Below are 26395 nucleotides of genomic sequence, written 5' to 3' on the forward strand. Positions count from 1 at the left end.
AGCCTAGCTACTCTCAATGTATCAACTACAGATTGGCTGCTAGTGCACATAGCTCTAGATCAAGTGCTGTGCAATGGGGATGTTGAGGCTCAAATAGTGCACGGAGAGTACTGTGAGAATGACTCGACTCTAGATCAAAGACTCATATCAAAGACTCGTACCTCAAACTGCACAAGAGTGACTATCTATACAAAGAATACATCCCATCCGTAACTACTAGTTGCCCCCCAAGACAAGCTACAACAGTTAGAAGAACCAGGTCGGGTCCTCACAAGGGCCCAGCGGGAAGCTTTAGGATTGTCTCTTCTAGCTACTACTCCCCTCCCACAATTTGTATTGGCCGGTCAAGCATCAACCTTATGCCCGAATTTACCATGCTAGCGTTGGGTCTCCAGCCTACTAGACCATCTCTCTTGACAATTATCCTTGTTGACAAAAGGACAGTCTACCCTTTGGGCATTGTTGACAATGTGCCTTCGCCCATACAAGTTCATCTTCAGCCTAGATTTTGTGGTGTCCATGTCTTGGCTTGTGACAAGTCAATGATGTGGTACCAAGAAGCAGCCAGCTGATGGAATGGGACGCATGAATCCCATCACAAATCACAATGGAAATCATGGGCAGTGTACGGAACTGTTGACGTGGCAGTTTCACATGCAAGGATAGCTTTCTGCGTGCCAATTATTTAGCAATTGCCTTTGGCAAAATTGTGGGGATTAATTGTTACAAGGAGCCTATTTGTAGGATGCTTTTAAAAGTTTCTTTTAGAGCCAAGGGCCTTTTATGAAGCCTAGCCTCAATTTTAAATTGGATCAGGTGCATGGGTGTGCACAGTTGTAATCTCTTGAATAAATAATTAATGAAGTACCAACAAGGCTGCTCGACTTGAGGGCCAATACTCTTTGAAGAGGAACTCCTCTAGAGATTAGTGGTTGAGGCAGACCTTTCATCAATTAGCTTATTTTCTACTATGCTCTCCACCTACAAGGTTTTTCACCGCAAGTGCTGCGCATACTACCTGAGGGCTAATGGGCACACTGAAAGCACCAACAAGGTTTAGGTTGCTTTACTCAGGAAGGCTTGCCTCAATTTTAAATTGGATCAGGTGCATGGGTGTGCACAGTTGTAATCTCTTGAATAAATAATTAAAGAAGTACCAACAAGGCTGCTCGACTTGAGGGCCAATACTCTTTGAAGAGGAACTCCTCTAGAGATTAGTGGTTGAGGCAGACCTTTCATCAATTAGCTTATTTTCTACTATGCTCTCCACCTACAAGGTTTTTCACCGCAAGTGCTGCGCATACTACCTGAGGGCTAATGGGCACACTGAAAGCACCAACAAGGTTTAGGTTGCTTTACTCAGGAAGGCTTGCCATTTGCACCTAACAACTTGGGCGCAAACTATCTTAGGCACTACATGGGCATATCGCACAACATTCAAAACAACCACTCAATAGACCTCGTTCCTGTCCGCTTTTGGTCTTGAGGCTGTTGCTCCATTCGAATTCAACTTAGGTTTTCTGTGGGTCACCGTTTGTGTGGATGGTGGCTTACAGTAGGCACGTGTCTCGCCGTGCTGTGCTTGAGGAAACCAGATTGTTAGCTGCACAAGCTCTTTGGGTTGAACAACTTCGTCGGAAGGCATGGCGTGACCGATCTTTGAGAAGTCCGAGGTTTGGGAGAGGGTCTTTGCTGCTATTATATCAGGAGATATACAAGAAGAAAGTTAGAAAACTAGTTCGGATGCGGCAAGGACCATTTATGGTGCAAGACATTCGATCCTGGTAACTTGCGACTTTGACTGGTCTGCGTTTACCCCTGGTATATGGCTCCAGACTGCGAATCTATCACCAGCCCTCTCCTTAGGGTCTCTGTGTTTCTCTCTATGCAAGAAAATTCCAATCTGAATCGCCTGCATTGTAGTTACTATGCCACAATCATTTCTTTCCAATCTCTCCTTTTTATATCGAATTTAGCTGCGGAGTTGCTGCATTCTGCCTCCCCGGGTCAATATCCTATCTGTCCTTGTTTACCATACACTCGGTTTCCTATGGATTCTATTCATCAGTCTGTGCGTATTGACATTTTGCAGTTATTTTCGAACTCTCGCTTGTGAAATGGTTATCATAAATTCGATTTTCATGTATCACTATTTCTTGGAGTGCGTTCTGGATCATGTACTATGAAGAGTGTCAATGTGTACTTGCGAGCTTCTCTTTGCCATGTTTGACCTCTCTCTCGGATACCTTATTTACGTCATGGCAAATGTCCTTGTCGGAGCTTCACCTATGCCATCCTTCTCACCTCCTCCATCTCCCTGTCTTCTCCCCTCATTCTTCGACCATCTGACCTCCCTTTGTCCTCCCTCGCCCACCTCTCATCTCTGCTCGTCCTTGACCTCCTTGCCACCCTCGACCTGCTCCCCAACCCTCGTCCAATCGCCCAGGTCAGCCGGCTCAGCTGCCCTTGTCCATCTTGCCCTACTCATCTCTTCGCCCGCCCTTGCCCCAATCGCCATCTGTTGCCGGCCTCGCCGAGCTTCCCTTCCCTCACCTACGATCGATGCCGCTCTCTCTTCTGCCGCTTACAGAGTAGTCAATTAATAAAGAAAGCGTTAGTTTTGATGTGAGCTTCTGTAGAGAGATAGGGAGAGGGAAATGTGTTTTGCATGATGTGTGCAATTATGGAAAGCTATGAAAATATATGCTCTATGTGGATAGATATGCCATTATGCCCAGTCAATGAAAAAAGCCAGCTAGGAGGACCAGACTATGCTTGTGTATCAATTAAGGATAAGATGAGTACAAAAACTGATCTTGCGTTGGATCCTACACAGCTTTTGGGGGCGGGTGGGCGAGCTGTATCTGTGGGATTTTTTTTATTTTTTTTTTCGAGAAAAAGATCCTTCTATTAGTTACTGAAACTACCCATAGGGCTACAACCACCTCTTCAAGAGACGGCTACAACAACCATGGTGGGAGACTCTCCCAATGAAAAAACCAGTATATGTACAATGGGGCTAAATCAAGAGATGGGGGGAGGGAAGAGCCACACAGGTGGTCGGTAATGCCATCAGAGTACACCTTGGACTATGGTATAGAAAGGCCTAGGACGCCAGAGTCAAAGGAAAGCCTCGCGGTGCTCCCGCATGCGGTCGGAGCTGCCTTGTAGTCCCTCAAGCTGTCCTCTAAGAGTATGGATCAGCTCTAGCCAAAAGTCACGAACAGTCTCTGCTGGTGGCACAGGGCGAGCCTCAAAGATGCGGAAACAACGGGCCCGCCAGATGAACCAGAGTGTCAGGCGACTGATGAGCTCCCAACACTCCTCTCTCTCACTGCACCACTCCTGTGGAGTAAGCTTTGTAGCAGGTTGGAGTGTAGGTCGCCCCTCCTGCATCACTATCATCCTGCTGGTGGAAGATAGCTCAAACTGAAGTGCCGGGCCCGTGAGGGTGGACCGAGCCGCTGCCCCCCAAGTGTACTGTCGAGCCGTGGAGAGAGAAGGCATCAGCCGAAGAACTCATAGCCACACCTGCTAGGCCGAGGGACACTCCCAAAGGCAGTGACGCTGACTCTCCACCAAATGGTCACATGCTGCACATGTGGCCGAGAGACCACAATGCACTAGCCAGCTCCCTACTGCTGTAGCTCTGTGTGCGACCAGCCACTGAAACAAGGTGACTTGCCTCGGCTGTCTGGAGTCCCACAACCTCTCCCAAAAGGCTGCCAAGAACTCAACTGTGAGACCCTTCTCCTGCCAATGAGGTGCTGCAGCGGGGCGGGCCTCTCTCTATGCTGCTAGTATATGACGTCCCAGTCAAACAGTGTATTGAAAGAACGGGACTCCTGGGTGGTCTGCAGAGGAGAAGGGGTCCCTCCATAGCCACTCACCAGGATCCCACTGTACTCGTGCCAGTGGACATCACTCCCAAGCCCACAGCCTCCAATGTCCAATCTCAAGAGCTGCTGGGTCAGGGTCTATGACGCAAGTCCTCCCACAGATGCCCACTACTCGGATCCTCTGAAAACAACACTCTGCTACCTGTGGGGCCTCTACTGCAACTCGCTCTAGGCGTCCCCCACTCTGAAGCTCGAAGAACAGAGCTAGGACAGTCTCTGAGCAGGCCCTGACTGATCTGTGGTATATTTATACCATCTAACTCGTCATTTGTGGTAAAATTCATCGTGGTATCATGGTTCAAACACGAAACCCGAAGCAGGTGGCTTTGCCAGAGTCCTTGGAGGAGACCCAAGCATTCTTCTTCCTCCCAATCCTGGCATCCAAATATGAGGCTAGTTCTGCAAGAGACTTGGATGATGCTGATTAGTTTGCTGAGAAAGAATCCGACCATTTAGGTGTAAAGGCAGGTGTCACTTCTCCTACTGCCACACTTACATTGCCCCGCCCAAACGATGCCATAATCCAATCACCCATTCGGGTGTTTTTTCACTCACAACTACCCAAGCCATCTTTGGTGGATAAATTCTCTTCCCCATAACTGTTATAGTTGAGGGTGCAAAATCTTGCGCACACCAATTTAACTAAAGAAGTATCGCTTTCGAGATGGGTGCTTTAATGTTGAGGCTCCCAGTGTTCAATGACAGGACTCTCACTGTGGATGCGTTGAGTACAGCAATGGGAATGCAGAGTTTCCCCATAGCTTTGGCAGACACAAACACTTATTTCTATTTGTCACCAGATGACATGGTCAGCACTTGCCAGGAGTTATTGAAGCCCTCACATGCTTCTTTTAATCACAATCAACAGATTTATTTTGTCACGCAGTATTACTTTCTATTGAGGGCTTCCACTCAAATGGTCATACCTATGTCGCATACACTTTGGTGATGCCTTCTTTTGTCTGTGTCACCTCCTTCCCTACCCTTTCCACCAGCTATTGTAGCAGGGCTACAGTGTCACGGGCACGAAACAGACAGATAGTTACAGTTGGGCTGGAGTTCACACTGGACGGACTTTCGCCTGGGCAGTGACACATGGCAGGGATACGGGTGGTAGTCTAGCCAACACGGGGCCAGATCACCACGACCACAGTTTGGAGGTAGACTTAGTTGGATTGGATATTTGTGAGCGATTGGTGGCTCTTTATGGTTGTATATATTCGTAGCTGTTTGTAGTCATTATTATCATCATCTACTCTGTGTGGTCGAGCGTCTTGAGTCTAGTGTCTTGAGTTCAGGAATTGCACGCCTGCACCATCCCTGCACATTTGAGCCTCGTCACCCCCATTGTACCTTTGAGTTCTGGGCTTGGAGCTGAGTGTGCTGCCATGCCAGAGTCTGTATTGGTTCATTTGTGTTAGTCGAGTCCCATGCTGTTTAGGTTCTACTGTTGAGTCGTTATGTTTGCTTTGTTGTTCATTGTTTGCAGTGTTTTCATGCTATTGGAGTGAGGTTTCACGCACATTACACTGAGGAGCACCCATTGTAGAGAGCACAATAGTTTACCTCCGCTACTGCTATTATATAATATTATCTAAGAAAGGGTGAAAAGATTTTGGACAAAGAGGGAGGCTAAGGTAGAGGCCTTTAATTGGTTTGCCCATGCCAGTCATATGTTAGGTTGTCCAGATGCTGCAATCATGGGGTGTTTCTACAGCATAGAGAAAATCAAAGAGGACTTATGGTCGAAGTTCGCAGGTTGATAAAGGTAAAAAGAGGAGTAAACAAGCCTGGTTCCTCAAAGGCTCTATAGCAGACTTGCCTGCATTACTTTTCTCAGAGAGCCACATTATCATGAAGTTTATGACTGGCTCAGATAAGGAGCAAAGGCAAAGATACAAACGAGGCCTCGAACGACTCATGGCATTATCACTTTCACCTCATCACTCTCCATAGTCGCCCCTACCAGCCCCTAGACCCACTTCATTCTGTTCCATTCACCTCTCTCTACACCTGCACCTATCCTCATTCCTTCCACTAGACACCCCAACGTTGACATTGTAGCGAAGTAAGATTATACTAAGAATGACACAACAACAGACTCCAAACGCAAGTGGAAGCTTGATTAGACTCTAAGAACTAATACAGACTCTGGCAGGTAGCACACTCGGCTCCAAGCGTAGGGCTCATAGGTACAATGGGGGTGTCGAGGCTCCAGCTGTGTAGGAAGAGTGGAGGTGTGCAAGTGCTAGATTGAAAACACACAACTCTAGACTTCAATGACTCATACAAAGCATAACCATCCCTAACAACCAACTGAGCATGTATACAAAAACATGAAGGGCAACCAACGGCTAACACAAATAACTTTGACAACACAGCTACGCATATCTCCGAACTGTGGTGGTGGTGAACTGGCCATGGTTTCCTCTCGACCACCGCTCCCTCTTTCTGCCACGTATCATGGACGACTAGTATCACTCCCCAGGTGAGAGTCCACCTAGTGTGAACCCAAGGTTCTCATGAGGTGGTTCTGCTTCTTACCATAAATGGTACTAAAAGTGTGGGAATCATTGTTAGAACTGTCGGAAGAGGACGAGGTTTACTGCTTTGAACTACTAAGTTGCTTTCTAGAATTCTTCTTGGATTTGCTTTTCTTGGTCTTTCTTTGCTTCTTCCGCCTCTTCTCATCCTTGCGAGAACTAGAGGAAGAGGAACTGTCGGAACTCTCTGAAGACGAAGATGAAGGAAAAATGGAGTCATCCTTGAAGTGAACACACTTCTTGGATTCACTAGCCGCTTCTTGGATCCACATGCTTTGGCTTTCATTGCCGACTTGAGAGGAGGGTTGGTGACCTTCTGCCACCTCCCATAAAATTCTGCTATTGGCTACTCCTTCAAAAATTACTCATTTTTTGATTCTTTAAATATTTCATAGGCCGCTTAGCACAAGTGCTAACTTGTAGTTTTTGTCGGAAATATGCAAGCTGTGGATCCTTGCTTAAAGATTTCTCATGCTGTTCATCCAACTCATCATGTCATTATTCGAATCTCCATTGCTGTTGGGTTCTTCATTCCATAAAAGTGTAGGTGGGACGACTTCCCGTTCTTGATTGAGGTTGCAAACGTTTGGTATTTTTGTTGAAAATGTTTGACACAAACATTCTTGTCTTTTTGAAAAGTCTACAAACCTTACAACTTGAAAATTTTGCATTTTGGAGCTTTTACAGCAATGAAAGATAATATTGAATGTTTAATGTTAACTTGTAGCTTGTAATTTTAATATTGTTTGAACTTTTAGTGGCTTTATTGATAGCATATTTACCTTTAAAATTGGCTAGAATTCAGGTCATGAATGTTTCAGGCAACTCCTTTGAAACATACGTATAACATACTTCCATACCCGAATGTGTATGCGTATGTGTATGCTTCTTGTATGTTTCAAACTATGGTTAGAACCCATGGCGTGTGTTGCAAAAAGTAGGACCGGATCCTCCACAGAAGAAGAATTGCCCAAAGCTCTGATACCATAGTTACCCTGAACGGCAACATGCATGAAATGCCATTACTTGTTTTGGATACTCACCTCTGAAACACGGAACGGGCATCCGGAACGGGAAATTGGGATGGAAACGGGGAACGGAGATCTGAAAATGGCCATTCCCTGTAATTATGTCTGATACCACTCTAACCCGCTTGGCACTTGCCACTGACATGGTGGTAATCTCATAGAAACTCAAGAACATAAGTGAAAACTTTAAATGCTTGAACTTGAAAACACACACTAGTAGTTGTGATGGAGCTCCAGTTCCAGATGCACTGATCCCAAAGTCTGGCACCGGTTTTGGTACCTCTTTTTATATTGATGAATCACAAAGTATAACTTCTGAGGAGTCACTCTACAAGTCTGTTACCAAGCTTATCTGCTAGAGTGCTCCGGAGGCATCATTTATAAAGGCTTCAGGCCCAAAAGCAACTGATACAAAAAGCTAGCACTGACCAAAAGCATCTGCTAACAATTACTGATGCCCAATAATGCTCTCACATAGCGTAGGCGAGCCACGTCAGTTACTGTACAAGCCCTCGTTAAAACTGCCGTTAATTATGGATGCCACATCAGCAATCTGTACGGTTCTTTGCGACTTGTTGAATGAATGCGATTGTAATTAGGTGTTGTATCTGCATGGTGTAATTTTTCTTCCTAAAGACAACATATGTGTGAAGCCATCACACTATCACCATGAATTAAATTGGTATAGTGTTTCTTAAGAAAGACAATATTAAAAGATTGTATTATCAAGTGGTTTTCACGCTGAGTGGAAGTTTTGTTGAAGAAACCACCAATTTGCTTAAAACTCATGTAAAATTGGATTGTCTACTTTAATATGGTCAAAAGTCGGTTCTTGAATGAGGTAGAGATGATTATCATTTATGATCTCTTTCTCTCTCTTCTCTTTTGTTGGTTACCACATCATCACTTTGTGACGTGAGGCCTATGAGAGATGCAAAAGGCCAAAATGGGCTTATGAGACAACTCTGAGTATGTTAGATATCATGTCGTTGTAAACATTAAGATGAACAAAATAAAATTCTAAAGACCTTTTATCTGCATTGATGTGCAGTTCCTTGGAGTGACCATATCATCAATGATCCTAGATTTTAAGAAAATTACCCTTTTTTAAGAAAACAAGAAAAAATTATGATCAATAATCAGTTGAGCAGAAAGTAACAATTTTTTGAGACAGTGACCCTAGAGTTCATCTTCTATTGTTTTTTTGAAGCAGTTTATTGCAGAGTTGGATTCAGATTTGAGAATTTTAGGAGCACCTTACAACATTTTGCCACTGTCAGAAGAACCCGGAAAGGTGATCCTGAAGCTCTCCGAGGTTTGTATTGTGTAAATATATCAAGTCCCCCACCCTGCTCGTTCTTTTTCTTCTCCTTCCACATTTTTCTTGAAAGGAAAGCAAACCCTCTATGCATATGAGAATTCTTAGGTGATAGCAGCAAAGAATGGGCTTAAGGTTCCAGCAGAAATTTGTATTGATGGTCCATGGAAAGAAGATAACGATATTTTTGATGCACTTGAGGTCGCCTTCAGATTCCAAGTATGTATACCAACCGTTGATGTGGATTTGGTCTATCAGGAGCTATCTACACTTTCTTATTAAGGTAGCATGTTGTTCTGCAGAGCGACAATCTAAAAAACCAGCGGGAGCACTTAGTTCTTTTACTTGCAAACACTGAATCTGAGTTGTATGATAGAACAGCAGTTGAAGAGGTCTGTATCTGTCAAAAGAGTCTTTTATGATCCTTTCAGATGTGCTGCTAGAACATTTTCTATTTTCATTATTTGATCTTGTTTTCTTTTAGCATCTCCATGACACTACCATCCAACAAGTGTGTGATGAGATATTGGGTAACTACAGAAGTTGGTGCTCTTATATTCGAAAAAAATGTGTTTATGATGGGTGTGTAGTTTACCAATGCTTCTAGGAATAGCTGACATTGACTTAGCAGCTGTCTTTTAACCACTTACAAGCTTGTTATGACCTTTTGCATTCTCAGGGTGAAAGAATCCGAAAAATTAGCATTTGCAGCTCTTTATTTATGCATCTGGGGTGAGGCAGCAAATGTTCGATTTCTACCAGAATGTTTATGCTTCCTATTCCATAATGTAAGTATACTCTCTCTCTCTCTCTCTCTCTCTCTCTCTCTCTCTCTCTCTCAGTTTAGTTTTTCACTTTACTTCATTTTATTTTTGTACCCAGACATTGGATTAGATCCACAAGTATTGTATCAGTTTGGCCTCATAGGTCATTTTGGCCTTTTGAAGATGTTTAATAAGACATTTCATTTCATTTCATCTCTCTCTCTCTCTCTCTCTCTCTCTCTCTCTCTCTCTCTCTCTCTCACCTTGTTTCACTCAGGGTATTAATGGAAGAGAGTTGGCTAAAGGGAAAAACATTATACTGTTGCTTTGTAGATTTCACCAAAGCCTTTGACACGGTCCCGAGAATGGGTATATGGAAAAGGATGGAATGCATAAAAGTACCGATGCATCTCAGGAGTGCGGTAGCACGTCTCTATGACAGAGTCATATGTCAACTGAAAACGCACGAAGGGCTGTCCAAAGCTTTCTCGAGCAACATGGGGGTCAAACAAGGATGCCCTCTCTCCCCTACTCTTTTTGGATTGTGCATTGATCAAATAGAAAGCTTCCTTCTTCAATTAGAAGGGGATGAACCAGCCATCGGGATGCTTACACTTCTCATGCTCATCTTTGCAGATGATGTGGCTCTTTTCGCCCATGACATTACAGCTCTACAGAAATCGGTCGATGCGTTACATGCTTTTTGTGAAAATGTGGGTCTATCAATCAATGTAGACAAAACAAAGTTCATGATTGTAAAGACTCGTAAGATGGATATCCATGCCCCGCTCATGTATCAAGGGAAACAAATTGAGAAAGTCGACAGTTTCAAGTACTTGGGGATTGACATCCCGTGCAACTATGCTTGGGGACAATGCGCACATAATAGAATTGACATCGGCCATGCCAAGTACTATCAATTTGAAAACATGTGCACACAAAGGAGCATAAAAGATGGGAGATAAAAGCGACCATTTTTGAGACATGCGTGGTGCAAGCCATCCTCTACGGAGTGGAAATCTGGGGAGCAAGCATTTCAGCCCACACATGGAATGAAATTGAAAAAATTCACAAAAAGTATCTATGTTGACACATGGGAGTCAAAAAGACGACACCATACTCCGTGCTACTCTTGGAGACAGGCAAGAGACCACTAGAAATGAAAGCATTGCAAAAAATGTACACGTATATCATGAAGGTCAAAGCGATGCCTCCTACTCGAATCCCCCGCATTGCATGGGAAACGGGATGTGTGCCACAAAAGACAAAAAAAAGCAAATTTCTGTCATCGAGCGTCATAGAGGACATTAAGAAATGGTTCGCTAAATGGAATGTAGAGGCATATGTGGAGATGCTTATTGAGGAGGGCAAGGAGGGAGAACACATGCTGAATTTTGACATTGCATTACTAAATAGCCTCCACACCAAGTGGAAGACGCAACACCGCTTGAAATTTGAATACTATTGCAAGCATGTCAACACAAAGTATTGGGAAGGCTATAGCACAAACCCAATGGAAGCCCAGGCCCACATACGAACACCCATGCCCCACATGGCACGAAGAGCCATCTCTTTGATGCGCACAAGGTCACATATGCTCAAAATAGAAACAGAGGGCTGGCTGAAAATTGATGCTTCTAAATGGATATGCACATCATGTACAATGCAAGCTCCCGAAGATGAAGCACATGTGACATTGGAATGCCCAAAATACACTCACATCCGGGCTAATTTTCAACGACTTCCAAGCGGTTGTTCTACCTTTGTGGACCTATTATCCAAGACAGACCCCTCCCCTACAGCTCTCGGAACATGCCTCACCCGCATACTTCAGCATCAAAAGACACTCATAGGAACACAAAAAGAGAATAACACACACCACACCATACACCCCCGAGAGGGGAGACTATGTATCACTTCGAGGTCCCATGGGTCATTTCTGGCCCCCTGCGGACGTTAATACCAAATCAAATCAAATCTCTTTCTCTCTCTCTCTCTCTCTCTCTCTCTCTCTCTCTCTCTCTCTCTCTCTCTGACCATGGAGGAGATTGATGAGATCCGCTAGCGACCGATGCTGGATCTTCTGTGATCTAATTATCCCAGCTAGCTGTTTTAGCGGCTTAGTCCACACTCCGCAGTCTAGGATTCCATAGTATTTTATTTTGTTATTTGTCATTTTGTCATTTTGTCATCTTGTTACTCTGACTTTGTATCAGATCCACCACATTGTAACTTTCTGGTCTCATAGGTCACTTTTGGCATATAACATTTCATTTCATTTCATGTTATGTTAGATGCATTACATAAATTCGCGGAGGACAGCGGACAATCGGTAAATTTGGGTAAAACCAAAGTTATGGTGTTTAACACCACACCGCAGTGGGTTAGGAGATCGGCACCTACATTTGCATATGGCCAGGATACAGTAGAGTACACAGATGCATACACATACCTTGGTGTGGTATTTATTGGACCGAAGTTTACTCTTAAGAAAGCAGCGGATGCTAGATTGTCCAGAGCCTCTGCGGCCTTGGGAGGGTTGGAGAGGATGTGTTCACAAGTGAAGTTTCAAGAAGCACGAACAAAACTTTGGCTCTTTGATACTGTGGCGGATTCGGCTGTGCTTTATGGGGTCTAGATTAGGGGACCATCTGTGGATCAGGATAATTGGAAGTCAATGGAGAGACCTTTGGTATCTATGATTTCCTGAATGATTAGAGCCAAGGCCTCCGTACCACATGCGATTACCCGAGCGGAACTAGGTGCCCCTCCAATAGAAATTGAAGCTCTTACCAGATCAGTGTCCTTTATACATGGTTTATGGGATACAAATAATTGCCGATATACTAGATTGGCCCTCAAATGCTCTCGACAGTTAGCAATGAAAGGAGATACATCATGCTGGTATGCGCAACTGTCCTCGTGGTTTCAAAGACACGGGTTCAGTATGGAAAGATTACCCCTCTTCCAATACTCTCTTGAGGCTCCATCACTGGCAATCACACGAACGGAGATTAATAAAATCATCTGCTAGGATCTTATACAGTTGGACACTAAGAGGACATGGTAGACCCTACACAAGAATTGGGCACGAAGATGGCCGACTACAAAGAAAACTTCCTTTAGCTATCGGAAGATGGCTTTGTGATTCGCCCGAGCTACATGGATACCCACCTGTCTCATTGTTTGAGATGTGCTATTGGTCAGATTCGTACATCCTCACACCAGTTGGAAATTGAATTTGGCAGATTTAGGGGAATCCCACCTGAGAGCAGAATTTGCAAGTTATGCGGAATGGAGCCGGAGACAGAATTACACTACATATGCCACTACACCGTATACTATGAGATACGTGGGCGTTTCCATTGCCTATTAAAAGAAGGCTTTGGACCTCTAGATAGAGTCATGCAATACCAAGATCAAAGGTGCTTAGGCTTGTACCTACTGGAACTACATCAGCACAGGGATAATCTAATGAGAAGACAAAGAGCACTACAACCTCAGAGGCAGATCACAAATTTCTTCGGATCGAGAGAAGCAGGAATGGAAGGAGAAGCGAGAGGCCAGCAGCGAGCACAAAGGAGTACCCACATTCATACCAAAGGCACCCTCAGTGACGGGGCGATTGAGCTTAGGAAATCGAGACGACCACGACCGAGATGCAGAAGCACACTTCAGCGGAGGAGACTACAACAAAGGATTAGAAGCATTCTAGCCAGACACCCAGAATGCTCCTAGGAAGTTTATCTAATACTTTGTATTTAGTTTTTTCGCATTTATTTTCACATTTTCACACTTTTCAGACATTGTAATCGACTCACCACTTTTGTATCAGTTTGGTCTCATAGGTCACTCTGGCCTTTTGAAGACGTTAATATAACATTTCATTTCATTTCATTTCTCTCTCTCTCTCTCTCTCTCTCTCTCTCTCTCTCTCTCTCTCTCTTTTTGTAAATCTGCTTTGATTAATTTACAAGTGGGAAACCTCAAAGCGAGGAAAACCCACGAAAAGAAAGGGATACAAAACACGGAGCACTATGAGGCTCCAAAGGCTAGAAACAATCGAATTAAATCCAGTAGGTATCAAGAGTGATGTCTCCAGCATCATAGGCAAAATGCAGCGCTTGACCAAGAGATAATTTGAAATAGGGTAAGGGGTCAACAAAAGTGCCTTGGAACATTAATGAGGTCCTATGGTGCCAGATGGCCCACATAGTCCAAAATCTGACCCATGTGAAGAACACCGCAAACTGAGATTGCGGTGACCGAAGCACCTAAAAAGCCAAAATCATCTGTGAAAATAGTCGGAAGGAAAACGCAGCCGAAGAGCAGTCGATACTTGTCAACAACACCACAATAAGTGTGGCACGGTCTTCTCGGCTTCTAGGCATCTGGAGCAGCGGGAAAGCGCAATATGCCGAGCATGCAACCAAGCACCGCGACAAGAAAACACGTTCCTTTAAAGGCAGATGACTCTGCCAAATGCGAGACAATGTGTGTTGCAACCACAAGGATGACTCGGAAAGCGACCACAACTAATTACCTTGATGCACAATCTATACATCAGAGTGAAGGATGGCATAGACACTGGCAGCTGAGATGTTGTCCAATCTATAGTAGCCAGATTCCTATCAGAGAAGTGAGAGTCCACATCCAGAGGAGGAATGGGTGAATGAGCAGCAAGCATCCTTTGAATCTCCCACCAGAGAGGAGAATAGTGAAGGCCCAACCAAAAGAGGGAGACGACATCAACGAAAGAAAGAACATAACCCGAGTCATCAACCACATGATGCACTTGATAGATTCCTTTTTGGGAATCTATCAAGCGTATTTTCTTTCCTTTTTGGGAAAGAAAATATGCTTGGCCAGGAGACCGTTGAACCAAAGTCGAAGCAAAAACCCTGCTCCAATGCAAACTCTCCAAGAGAAGAGAGTTACCCCAAGAGGATTGTCGACCATCCCAAGCCAAACACGAAGTGACAACCTTCGAATCAACAATTAGAGAAGAAGTAAAGGGACATCCAGGAATGTGTCCTTCAAGATTTTTAAAAACAACATCTCAATATGTCGGTTTCCAATGACCAAAAGAAGGGGTGACAATGTGCGCACACAAATGTGTGACCATAAGAGCCCATGGTTGCTGCTGCTCCACCAAAATTGGCAACAACATAGCTTTCCGAGCCAGAAGATGACGTCTCAAGTCCAAAATATTTAACCCTCCAATCCGCTTGGGAGAACAAAGCTTGTCCATAGATAGAAGCTGAAGGCCCCTCTTGCTAGACGAGGTCCGCCAAAAATGCTCTAAAATATTGGACATGAGGGACTGCAAATGCAACCGAGGCCAAGATAACAAAGGCAAGTAAAACTGATAAGTCACACAGGCTGGAGTGTAGGTCGCCCCTCCTGCATCACTATCATCCTGCCGGTGGAAGATAGCTCAAACTGAAGTGCCAGGCTTGAGAGGGTGGACCAAGCCACTCCTCCCCAAGTGTACTGTCGAGCCATGGAGAGAGCAGGAATGAGCCGAAGAACTCGTAGCCACACGTGCTGGGCTGAGGTACAGTCCCAAAGACAATGACGATGACTCTCACAAGGTGGTCACAAGCTGCATATGCGGCCGAAAGACCACTATGCACTAGCTTGCTCCCAATTGCTGTAGCTCTGTGTGCGACCAGCCACTGAAACAAGGTGACTCGCCTCGGCTGTCTAGAGTCCCACAACCTCTCCCAAAAAGCTGCCAAGAACTCAGCTGTGAGACCCTCCTCCTGCCAATGAGGTGCTGCAGCGGGGCGGGCCTCTCTCTGTGCTGCTAGTATATGACGTCCCAGTCGAATAGTGTACTGAAAGAACGGGACTCCATGGTGGTCTGCAGAAGAGAAGGGATCCCTCCATAGCCACTCACAAAGATCCCACTGTACTCGTGCCAGTGGACAACACTCCCAAGCCCACAGCCTCCAGTGTCCAGTCTCAAGAGTTGCTGGGTTAGGGTCTATGACACAAGTCCTCCCATAGATGCCCACTACTCGGATCCTCTGAAAACTGCACTCTGCTACGTGCGGGGCCTGTACTGCAACTCGCTGAAGGCGTCCCCCACCCTGAAGCTCGAAGAAAAGGGCTGGGACAGTCTCTGAGTAGGCCCTGACTGAGATGAGAACCTCCAATCGTGTGAAGGCTCCCATCCACCGGGGTGCTACTGGCTCGAGGGGCGTGAGCCACTCAGCTGGAACTGACTCTGAGATGTCCTGGCACATGCTCTGCACCCCTCTCATGCCCTTTAGCTGGAGACCCTGCACCTCCTCTGACAAACCTGTGAACTCTAGCCAGTCACCTAAAGAGCGCGCTGGACCTGCTGCCATGGGTCCCCAGGAAACATGAGGCCGAATACCAACCAAGTGGCCTCTCTGAGTGCTAACCATGGGGTTCTAGACGAGCGGCTGCCGTAGGCGCTCCTACGTGCACGTAGGCTGTCTCTGCTCCAGGCCACACCGCAAGTGCTCCCAAGATCGAAGCAAACTCACAGCGAAGCGGTCCTCCAGTCTCCTGCTCAAACCAACTCTGTGCATCTCTGTAAAGATCCATCTGGTCGAAGGTTGCCAAGGGCCTCCTGCCTGAGGCACCCTAGCATGAAGCCGTTGTAGCAAGAACTCCTTCGAGTGCTCCTCACCTGGAAGAAGTCCTCTGACGATGAACTTCCTAAGAAGGACTCTGCTCTGCTGTGCTCGATCAATGATCCCAAGCCCTCACTATGAACAAGGAAGAGTGATGAGCTGCCAAGCCACCTTGGCTCGGGCTATCTGAGTGTCACGTCTGACCAAAGGAAGTTCCTGATCAGCCTTTCTACTTGGCTGATACAAGAACTCGAGACGATCCAGCAGGAAGTGATGTACGACATAGTCGCCAACAACACCTGGTTGGCAACTACTACTCTGCCAGCCAAAGAAAGTTGTGCTGAAGCTCTAGTGTAACAACTTTCTCTTGATAGACAAGAGAAGGGGCGCAATCTGCTGCTCGGGGGACAAGTCCAAACCAACTTGACAGCCCAAGTACCGAACTGCAGTCCCTGGGGGAATCCACCTAAAGCCCTCTCCTGGCATCCAATGTGGCACAGGAGCACTACCAACCGAGAAATCCATTGTCTTTCTCCGGTTGATCAGTGCGCCCGATGCACAATAGAAGGTCTCCAGAGCCTGCTCACACCTGTGAAGGTTGGCCTGCTGGCCATCTAAGTACAAGATTGAGTCGTCGGCAAACTCAACGTCCAGTAGCTCATCTCCCTGAAGAGGGAGTGCTAAGCCCCGTAGACCAACCTGCTGCGACACCAAAAACCTGCTCATCGCCTCCGCATAGAACCGAAAGAGGAAGGGGGCAAGAGGACAGCCCTGTCTGACTGAGCGTGTAAGCATGAAGCGATTACCTCTACCTCCTGCCAAGAGTACCTGACTATGAGCCTGTCTGTACAAAGCTGACACCCCTCTGATCCAAGCATCTGAGAAGCACATCCTGCATAGAGTGCCCTCTAGAAAGTCCCAGTCAACTCTGTCGTAAGCCTTCTCAAAATCGAGAAGAAGAATCACGAGGTCCTCACCACGGAGCCGTGCCAGGACAGAAGCCTCCCAAAAAGTAAAGATGTTGTCAAGGATACTACGTTCCTTGACAAAACCTGTCTGAGTCCCATGTATAAGGCTCTCTAGAAGTGGCTGAATCCTCAAACTCATAGCCTTGGCAAGAATTTTGTAGGCTGAGTTGAGGATGGTGATGGGGCGCCACTGTCGAATCTAATGCAAGGAGCCACCCTCCTTGGGAATGAGGTATATCAGGCCCTCACTCATGCTGTCAGGCATCACTCCTGTGTGCAAAATGTACTGAAAAGCACTGCAGAGATCTAGGCCAAGTAGGTCCCAGTACTCCAAGAAAAAATTGGGAGTCAATCCATCCTCACCTAGACAGCTACCACGGGGGAGGGTCCTAACAGCTGTGTGCAGCTCCTCAAGCTGAAGTGGCATCTCAAGCCTCTGACGCATCTCCTCAGTCACAAGACAAGGCATCTGTGCCCAAACCTGCTCCCTGCATGTATCCTGACCCTCTGATTGGGACTCTGCAGACAGTAACTCACGTAAAAGTCAGTAGCAACTGCACGCATATCCTTGAGCTCAGAAGCAACTGACCCGTCGGGCCTCCTCAACTGATTGACCTTGGCATGCTAGTGCCAAGGTCCCATTGTCTCAAAGAAAGCACCAGTCACTCTGTCGCACACCTGGGTCCACTGAGATGCCTGTCGGTGGAAAGCAAACTCAGGTCGCCTCTCCTCTGTGCTAGCAAGCTCCTGTCGAGCCTACTGTAACTGCTCCTCGAACCAAGGACTGTCTGGATGCTGCTCCTGCATCCTCTGTAACGAAGCAATGCCCCGTCTGAGACACTGTCTGTCTCTCTCGGTGCAGCCCGGCGAGCCAGAGACTCTTGGAGAAAAACCGACTAATCTGAGCTAGGCCTCTGGCCACTCTGTCAGCAGGAGAAACCTACCTGTCCAAGCCCTCTGTCCAGAGAGCCTCTACCCTCTCTTTGAGTGCTGAGTCCAACAAGACCCTCTCTGGGATGCGAAGCATTGTGCTCCCACTCCTCTGCCTGTCTGCTACTGTGAGGATCACTGATGCATTCTCCGAGAAGCATGTCCCTACCAGGATGCCTACTGTCCCTCCCAAGTCACTGAAGTGGTCACTTGTGTAGAAGCGATCTATCCGTGATAGATTCACTCCTCCCACTCTGCGGTCCGATCGAGAGAAGGTAAGGCTGTCTGGGGGCCTCACAAAACGAGAGTGCTGCCAAACATCCGAGACCCTCAAAGTCATACAAAACCTCTCCCAAGCTGCCAACTCAACTCCATGCACAGTAGCATGGCTACCACCAATCCTGTCAGAAGGATCCTCCAGCATGTTGAAGTCCCCTCCTATGCACCAATGTTCTGCCTGCGGCAGAGACTCAACTATCTGTGACCAAAACTGAGCATGAGCACTCGCCACATTGGACGCATAGATGTTCAGGAAACCCACTAGGCCACCCTAAACCTGCATAGTAATCCACTGAGCCCTGCCTGGCACAATAATCCCTTTGGCCAGAATGGCCTGCTGCAAAGAGTCCGCACTAGTCATACATACCCCACCCTGGATGCCTCCAGGTCCAAAAGCAGCTGACCAAAAAGTATCATATCATCCACGCAAGAGCTGACCCTAACGTCTAATGCGTCTCTCACACAGATGGTGCTCCTGAAGCATAAGGAGATCAATCTCTCCTCCCACAAGGCAATGCGGAAGCTCCTCACGCAGTCGGCCCCGCTGACGTTGAAACTGGGGCCCACCTAGTCCCTGCACGTTCCACGAGACGATCCTCATGGGGAGCGAGAGAGAACAGATGCTGCCGCAGTAGCTAGACGGGCTATCTTCGAGGCTGGCTTGGATGGGGAGTAATCCGCATCCGAGCGTCCTCTAGATAGGCATGACTGCAACGAATGCCTAGTCCAAGCCCAAGTAGAGCGAGCCGTACGTAAAACAACCTCCTCTGTCCAGGAGTTCTCATGAATGTATACATAGCATGGCAAGCACTGTGCATCGGCAAAGAAGTAAACCACAATTTGTCTACATCCTACTGAGTCTGGAGGTGTCACCGCAAACTTGGCCAATGGCCACAAAGTCTGGAGCATGTTTGTAACTCCGTAGTTTATCCATGTGGTGAGAGAACTCTAGGACATGTGTGTGTAACCATCCCAACAGTGGGTCGAGAGTCCACTCTGTCTGGTCTCTGCCGCAGAGGGGGAAGGAGAAGCCAACTGCTGAGTCCAAGGCCTCTGTCCCCCTAGTGGCAAGGAACAGAACATGGACCCTAAAGCAGGTTGCCTCATGGTCTGCTGAAGGGTCGCCGAGAAAACAAGTGAAGCCGTAGTAGAAGAAGTCCCATCGGCGCCGGATGTCAATGCTCGTTAGACCACGAGGGATAGCTGCTAGGGAAGATGTTTGTACCTCCAGAGGGGGCCGCAAGAAAGGCTGTCCCTCTCTCGCTAAGCGATTCGTGGAAAAGGCGCTGCCAAGAGATCTCCTAGCCGCAGGAGAAGGCCCTGCCCCCTGGGTCGACTGTGGAACTGAAGTAGGAGGGGGGGGAGAGGGAGCTGGGGGGAGCGGTGGAGAAGAGGTGCGGGAGGGAGCGACAGAGGTAGAGGGGCGGGGGGAAGAGCCGGCGGGAGCAGGAGGCAGGGGGGAGGATGAGGAAGAGGGAGGGAACTGTGGCGGGGGAGGGGATGTCAAGGGTGAAGCTCGGGTGGGGGCTGGGGTAGGGACCTCATCCTTGCTCAAGAGGACCAAGACGGTTCCCCGTGGGAACCCACTGCTGCTGAGTAGGCACCTGAGGACCACTCTGAGTGCCAGGCTGACGCTGTGGCCCCTGTCGTCGTCTACCACGGGTCTGCTGCTATCCCTCCTCCGCTGGAGCCCCGGGCTCAGAGGGTGGCTCTGCCTGTGGGCGTTGTGTCTCTGGCTGTGTCTGCTGGCCAGCCCTTGCAGGCTGGGGCTGAGGCTGTGGTGTAGGTGGAGGCCTCCTCCGTGGATAGGCCTTCGCTCGATGGCCCATTTGTCGAAAAATGAAGCACTGGTTTGGGAGGCCCGAATACTCCACTCTGTCTGAACCAACCCCCACTCACCCGAGGCAGAAGAATAACCTTCGGGAGCGTGTGAGTGTCTCTAACCAAAACGCAAACTGGAAGCAGGGTCGAAACCATGTCTCCACTGTCGAAAGTGGGCACGTGCTGCTTGGATGGTTAGTGGACTCATGGCGATGACCTTGGACGCCATCTCGGAGGTCTCAAACTCGATCTGATGGTAACCTTGTCCGAGTATTTGTATGTCCAATATCTTGCCCACCTCTGCGAGAAGGCGGGCGTGGAGAAGGTCACGCAACTCTCCTTTGCTAGGTCGAGTGCCGAGAATCTTGTAGCTGACAGAAGTCGCTTGCAATCGCTCTACCTCTGCGGCTAGGCTCGCTTGCTCTATCGGCGAAAGAGCAAGTCGAATGGTGGGCTCAGCGGGGTCGGGCTAGTGGGCTTCGGATGAGTCCCTCTGTGGCACAGCTGGAGCCTCCATCTGTGTCCATTGCTGTGGCGAAAGAATTGGCGGTGGGGAGAATCTGCAAATGAGTGCGCCGAGCACTGCGGAAAAAAGTCAGTGCGGCACGAGCCAAATTGCAGAAAGCTTTGGGGAAAAAGGAAAGCAAGCGGGGGGGGGGGGGGGGGGGGGGGGGGGGGGCGGGGAAGTGCGGGTGCACAAGCGGCTGCGGGCGGGGGGAGATGGGGGGGGGGGGGATGGCGGCGTGACAGGAGGCAGCGGGCAGGCAGCACGAACGGGGGGCAGCAAGCAGCAGTCGGGCTGAGTCAGCAGACAGTGGGCAGGCAGCGGGGCGGAAGAGAGGGCGAACAAGGGCAGCAAGCGGGCAGCGCGAAGGGGGGGGGGCAGCAGGCAGGCAGGCAGGGACAGCGGGGGGGCAGGCGGGGCAGCGGGGGCTGGAGGTAGCGCTGGGGCAAGGGGGGGGGGGGGGGGGGGGGGGGGGGGTAGCGATGGCGCAGCAAGGGGAGTCCAATAGCAGCAGCTCGCTCGCTCTAAGGATGCTTAATATGCATCACATTATCATAGTTATTACGAGGCATGAGCAAAGAGTTGTCTGCATAAGCTTGACCAGCAAACTGCCGACCAGAAGGTAAAGTCAGGCCATGTAGCCTACCAGTGGAAGTCAAGGAATCCAAATATATAAACAAGGGATGAGTAGCAATCGCATAAAGCAAAGCACTCAGAGCGCAGCCCTGCCTTACCGACCTTCCCAAAGGCCAAGATTCTATGAGAGAACCATCCAGCAAGCCTGCAGAAGTACTGTGTGCATACAAGAAAAGCACGACACGGGATAGCCTAGGCCCAAAGCCCAAATGTCGCATGGTATCCGCAATGTAATCCCAAAGAACAGTATCAAATGCCTTTTTCAATGTCGAGTATATTTTACATATTCCATACCAATGATGACATTCGCGAGGTTATCACTAATTTGACCTCGCAGAATTAAGCCGTATTGAGATTGATGCAAGCCTTCATGCAGAAAGCACTTGAGTCGATTAGCAAGCATTTTTGCCATTAATTTATATACCACATGCATGAGTGTAATAGGCCGCCAATGTGAGAATTCTTCCCACAATGCATGCTTAGGTATCAGCTTGAGCAAACCTTCTTTCCAAGCGGAGGGCAATTCTTGTTGTTCCCAAGCTATATTCATCATGAACAATAGAGGCAACTTGAAATAATCCTAGAAAGACAAGAAAAATTCCACAGAGAGACCATCCCAACCACGAGCTTTCCATCGACCCAAGTCAAGCAAGCTGGCATACAATTCCAACTCAGTGAAAACAACTTCCAAGTCTTGAGCCTTCCTCATCGAAAGAATGGGAGTAACATGCGATAGAAACATGTGAAGCGGTTGGCGAGCTTCTCTCGTGGGAGAAGAAGGGGTCTTAAAAACCTTGCCATAATGAGAGTGTAGGGCTAGTGCTACCTCTCGGAAAGTGGAGGTCCACTCCCCTGACGGTAATTGAACTCTCCGTATAGCTTGAGACTGCCTCGAGTGATGCAAATGCTGGAAGAATTGTTTAGAAGCACATCCTTTTTCTGCAAAAGCCTGTTGACAATCTCGAGTCTGCCATTTGGCCAATTTTCTCTCATCATTGTGCGTTAATATAGCCTGAGCAGAAAACAACTTAGTCATTTGAGTATCAGTAAGAGAAGAATGATTAGCCAAGTGCATTAATCGGCTACAAGCATCCTTTGCTTGATTAACCTGCTCCCTTAATTGTGACAAATAATCCCTGCCATAATCCTGTATAACCGATTGAAGACGCATAATAAAACGGAACCAAGCTATGTCCATATCAACATACATCTAGGAGAGCAAGGGCGGGATGATATTCACAATCATAGCGCGAAAAGGCTCATGCTTGAGATAAGCATTATTGACATGCAAACGTCTCTTCTTGGGTAGGCGATCATTGAAATCAAAAGAGCCAAAAGGAAGTTTTAAGCAGACGGGAAAATGATCCGAGAGACACATAGCATAATCAATCCTCATCTCGCATACAAAGTCATCACACTGTTGCATATGAAAAAGATACCAGCGATCCAGCCGAGCGCGATACATGGATTGAGCATTGTTCTGAAAAGGGAATCCTGGATGAGTCGCATGCAAAAAGGGCCACAAATCAAGTCCATTACAGGTCGACATAAATTGGTTCCATGATTGCCGTTCCATATGAAGTATGTGAGAATTGCCAGTAGTATTATCCGCAAGGTTTGGTGCATTATTAAAATCTCCGTAGAGAAAGGCATTGCAATGCCAACAATAAGAAAAGATAGCACTCCACAACTGTGCCCTATCTGCAGAAGCTATGTATGCATATAATCTTCCAAATTTGAAAACTTCCCCATTAACAATACATTGGATCGCCATCCATCTCCCAGCTAGGTCATTAAAAACCAAGGTCGGGAAGAGTTCATGTCGAACAACCATAAGCACTCTAGAATAGCCAGCTGATCCTGCATAAGCTATCCAATAGCCCGCAAAGTAAGAAGTTTGTCCTACAAATTGGTGATGGTTATGCTCTTGAAGAACCACAATGTCCGCTTTACATGTATGTACATAGTGCCAGGTAAGCCGCCACTTGTCGTGATTGCATAACCCACACATGTTATAGGAGATGCAATTCATAGAACTGTGCATTCTATATGGTATATACTGTGGGCGAGGAAACAGGAAAAGAAGCGGGGGAAGAAAATTCAAGTACGAGTGCCCATCGACACATCCTCCCCAGCTGTAGGTGCCTGAGAAGGTGGGTCAAGAGCTCGACCTGGATGATTGAAAATAAAGGCACCTTGCAATGAAAAAAGCTTCTCTTGTAACAACTTCCTTGTAAGAGTGAACCACCTTGTCCCAAGCTTCAGCCAAAGAAGTGTTGTCATTACAAGGGAGTTTTTTCTGAGCAACATTCTTCAAAGGAGGCACATAATTACGAGAAGATGCCGGAACAAGAGCTGTGGCAGCTTTGGCGGGTTTCTTGGGCACTATCCAAGTTTGAGAGGTTAAAACTTGTTCTTTTTCTTTGTCTTTAATATTTGGAGAAGCAGAAAGTGCAGACAATTGTAATTGTTTCCCCTTGCCTTTAATCGCCCCAGCTGTTGGGGAGGAGGTTGAAACTCCTTTGGTTTGAACCTTAGTAGAAGATTTTGGAGGCGAGCGAGGTTGAGGAGCAGGGACTGCTGAAGGAGGTGGTTGTAGATTTGGTTCCGGACATTCGGACTACATATGAACAAATTTGCCACAACGGAAGCAAGAATTTGCAAACTGCCTCATTTAAGTTTAAGTAGACGCTTTCTTACCTCTACATCCCCAGAATCGATCGAAATACCTGCTGGTGTGGGGATATCCGTATCCCACAAAATACAAAAACGGTTTGTGTTTGCGTCCAGCTTAGGAGGGCAAATGACTTTGCCCAGCTGAGCAGCCAACAAAGGAAGAAATTGACACCAAGTACGAGGAAAGTCAACCACCTCAACCCAGACGGGACACTTGTGACGAATGAGACTCTGATAGTCCTTGGTAAGAGCCTAGTGCCGATGAGTCATTTGCATATTGAAAAAAAGAGGAGATATTTCAAGCAGAGCATCCCGAGCATCCATGTCGGCCAGCAAGACTTCGTAGAACCCTCGCGTGCCAAAGTAAACCCCTCGGACTGCTTGTTGTTTGAGTAGGAAATCGACCCGTTGGCCTACATCTTGAGCCGTAGGCATCTACCTGGTAAAAAAAGAATCACCGCGTTAAGTGCATATTGAGCAACAGGATCCATAAGCTCCTGTATAGGGATGCGCACTTCCATGACGGGAGCGGATCCTTCCTAGGCTAGACGTGCATCCTCGAAGTCCTCATGCAAACATGGTGGAGGTGGTTAGGGGCGAGGGGGAAGATAGTGGGTAGGGGCGAGGGGGTGATAGTGGATAGGGGCGAGGGGGGTGGAGGGTGGTTAGGGGCGAGGGGGAAGATAGTGGGTAGGGGCGAGGGGGTTACAGTGGATAAAGGTGAGGGGAGAGAGTTTAGGTAGGGGCGAGGGGGGAGATAGTGGGTAGGGCGAGGGAGTTGAGTTTAGGTAGGGGCGAGGCGTAGATAGTGGATAGGGCGAGGGGATTGAGTTTAGGTAGGGGCGAGGGGTAGGCGGGGCTCACTATGCAGGGGACGAGGGGCGAGAGCTGGGTCGACAGGGCGAGGCTGGAGAGGGGCGAGGGCTCGACAGGGGAACGAGGGGAAGGGTTGATAGTGGGGAAGACGTGAGGAAATTAGGAATTAGGGGCGACTTCAGCATGGAAGACTTTGGGGATAATTTAAGCAAAGAACACCAGCAAGAGTAGGGCCCTAGGGAACAAGGGCGAATAGGGGTTCATTAGGTAAGAGAACAGCTCGGGAAAAATAGAGTTAGAGTCTCATTAACCAGAAATAGCTACCAGTTGAAATTCCCACCAACCCGGTAGAAACTGAACTTGCATGAGTGAGCCAGGATAGGGATGCGAATGTGAGAGTGCATTTAAAAATTAGAGACGGAATAGAGAGATGCAGTTGGAGCTGGTTTAATTGCAAACAATATCCAATGATCAAAAGATCTAGTCAATGAGACTTGAACCTCGGAAATTATAGAGGGGATCAGAGACAGAGACAAAACAACAGTAACTAGTGCATGCCTTGAAACAAAGGGAGTTTTGAAAGATAAGAGCTGAGGAAGATTTGAGAAGAGGGAAAATGGTAAGCTAGGTAGAAATACCGAACTGAGGAGGGAATAATCATATGGTGTTGAGAATCCTATCATCAGTAGATGTGGAGATAATTAGGGCGAATTATAGCACTTGATCCTTGATCAATTTACCAGTGGCAAAGGAACGCCCTCTAGAGTGACTAATTGGACTGCTCCCTGTGGTAAAATCTCTTCCACCACGAAGGGCCCTTGCGAAGCTGGAACCAGCTTCTTTGCTTTTTTCAAATATTTTGCCTGATAGAATAGCACCAAACAACCCTGCGTTAATTTCGGCTTTCTGAGGTGGCGATCATGCCACGCTTTGCGACGAAGTTGCTCCGCTTGCAGAGCATGTGAAGCTAAACGGCGGCTTTCCTCCAATAAGGTGAGACGGGATATAGAAGCACATTCCATACCCGAACTTGCACGCAGACTGCCCACTCTAGGGGATCTGGAGTTGAACTCAAAAGGAGCTATGGCTTCCGAACCGTAAGCCAGTTGAAAAGGCGTGTGATTCATTGTTGCTTTGAAAGATGTGCGGTATGCCCAAAGGGTACCGTGCACAGCCTGAGCCCAAGATGCTGGATGGAGATGACATGCTTTCCGTAGTAGGGCGATCAGAACCTTGTTGGTGCTCTCGGCCTGCCCATTGGCTCTAGGGTAATAAGAGCACGACTTGCGGTGAAAAATCTTGTAATTTTCTAGCAAAGTTGAAATCATGTCATTGACAAAATGACCGCCCCTATCACTGGTTATCTCCAAGGGACAGCCAAATCTGCATAAAATATTTTCATATAAAATTTGGCCACTGTATTGCCAGTGCAATCTACTGTCGCTAGTACCTCTGCCCACTTTGTTGCATAGTCTGTAGCCACTAGCAGATATTTATGATTACCTGGTTGAGCCGGGGGATATATTGGTCCCACAAAGTCCAAACCCCATCTCTCAAAAGGTAGCCACGCCATCGAGACCTGCAGAGGACGGTTGGATTGCTTA

General features: G+C 47.5%; 1 protein-coding gene across 2 annotated transcripts in view; it reads left to right on the top strand.

The window, feature by feature from the left end:
- The window catches only part of LOC147446894 (callose synthase 10-like), a 260133-nt gene that overhangs the window by 66243 nt on the left and 167495 nt on the right, over positions 1-26395 (top strand). For both annotated transcript variants that reach the window (XM_086522840.1, XM_086522839.1), the window contains exons 5-9: positions 8684-8785; positions 8897-9007; positions 9091-9180; positions 9273-9370; positions 9468-9576. In XM_086522840.1, the coding sequence (XP_086378966.1) occupies positions 8684-8785; positions 8897-9007; positions 9091-9180; positions 9273-9370; positions 9468-9576 (510 nt within the window). The remainder of the gene's footprint in view (positions 1-8683; positions 8786-8896; positions 9008-9090; positions 9181-9272; positions 9371-9467; positions 9577-26395) is intronic.

This window comes from Adiantum capillus-veneris, chromosome 11, assembly GCF_014529385.1.
Source record: "Adiantum capillus-veneris isolate H3 chromosome 11, ASM1452938v2, whole genome shotgun sequence".
NCBI lineage: Eukaryota > Viridiplantae > Streptophyta > Polypodiopsida > Polypodiales > Pteridaceae > Adiantum > Adiantum capillus-veneris.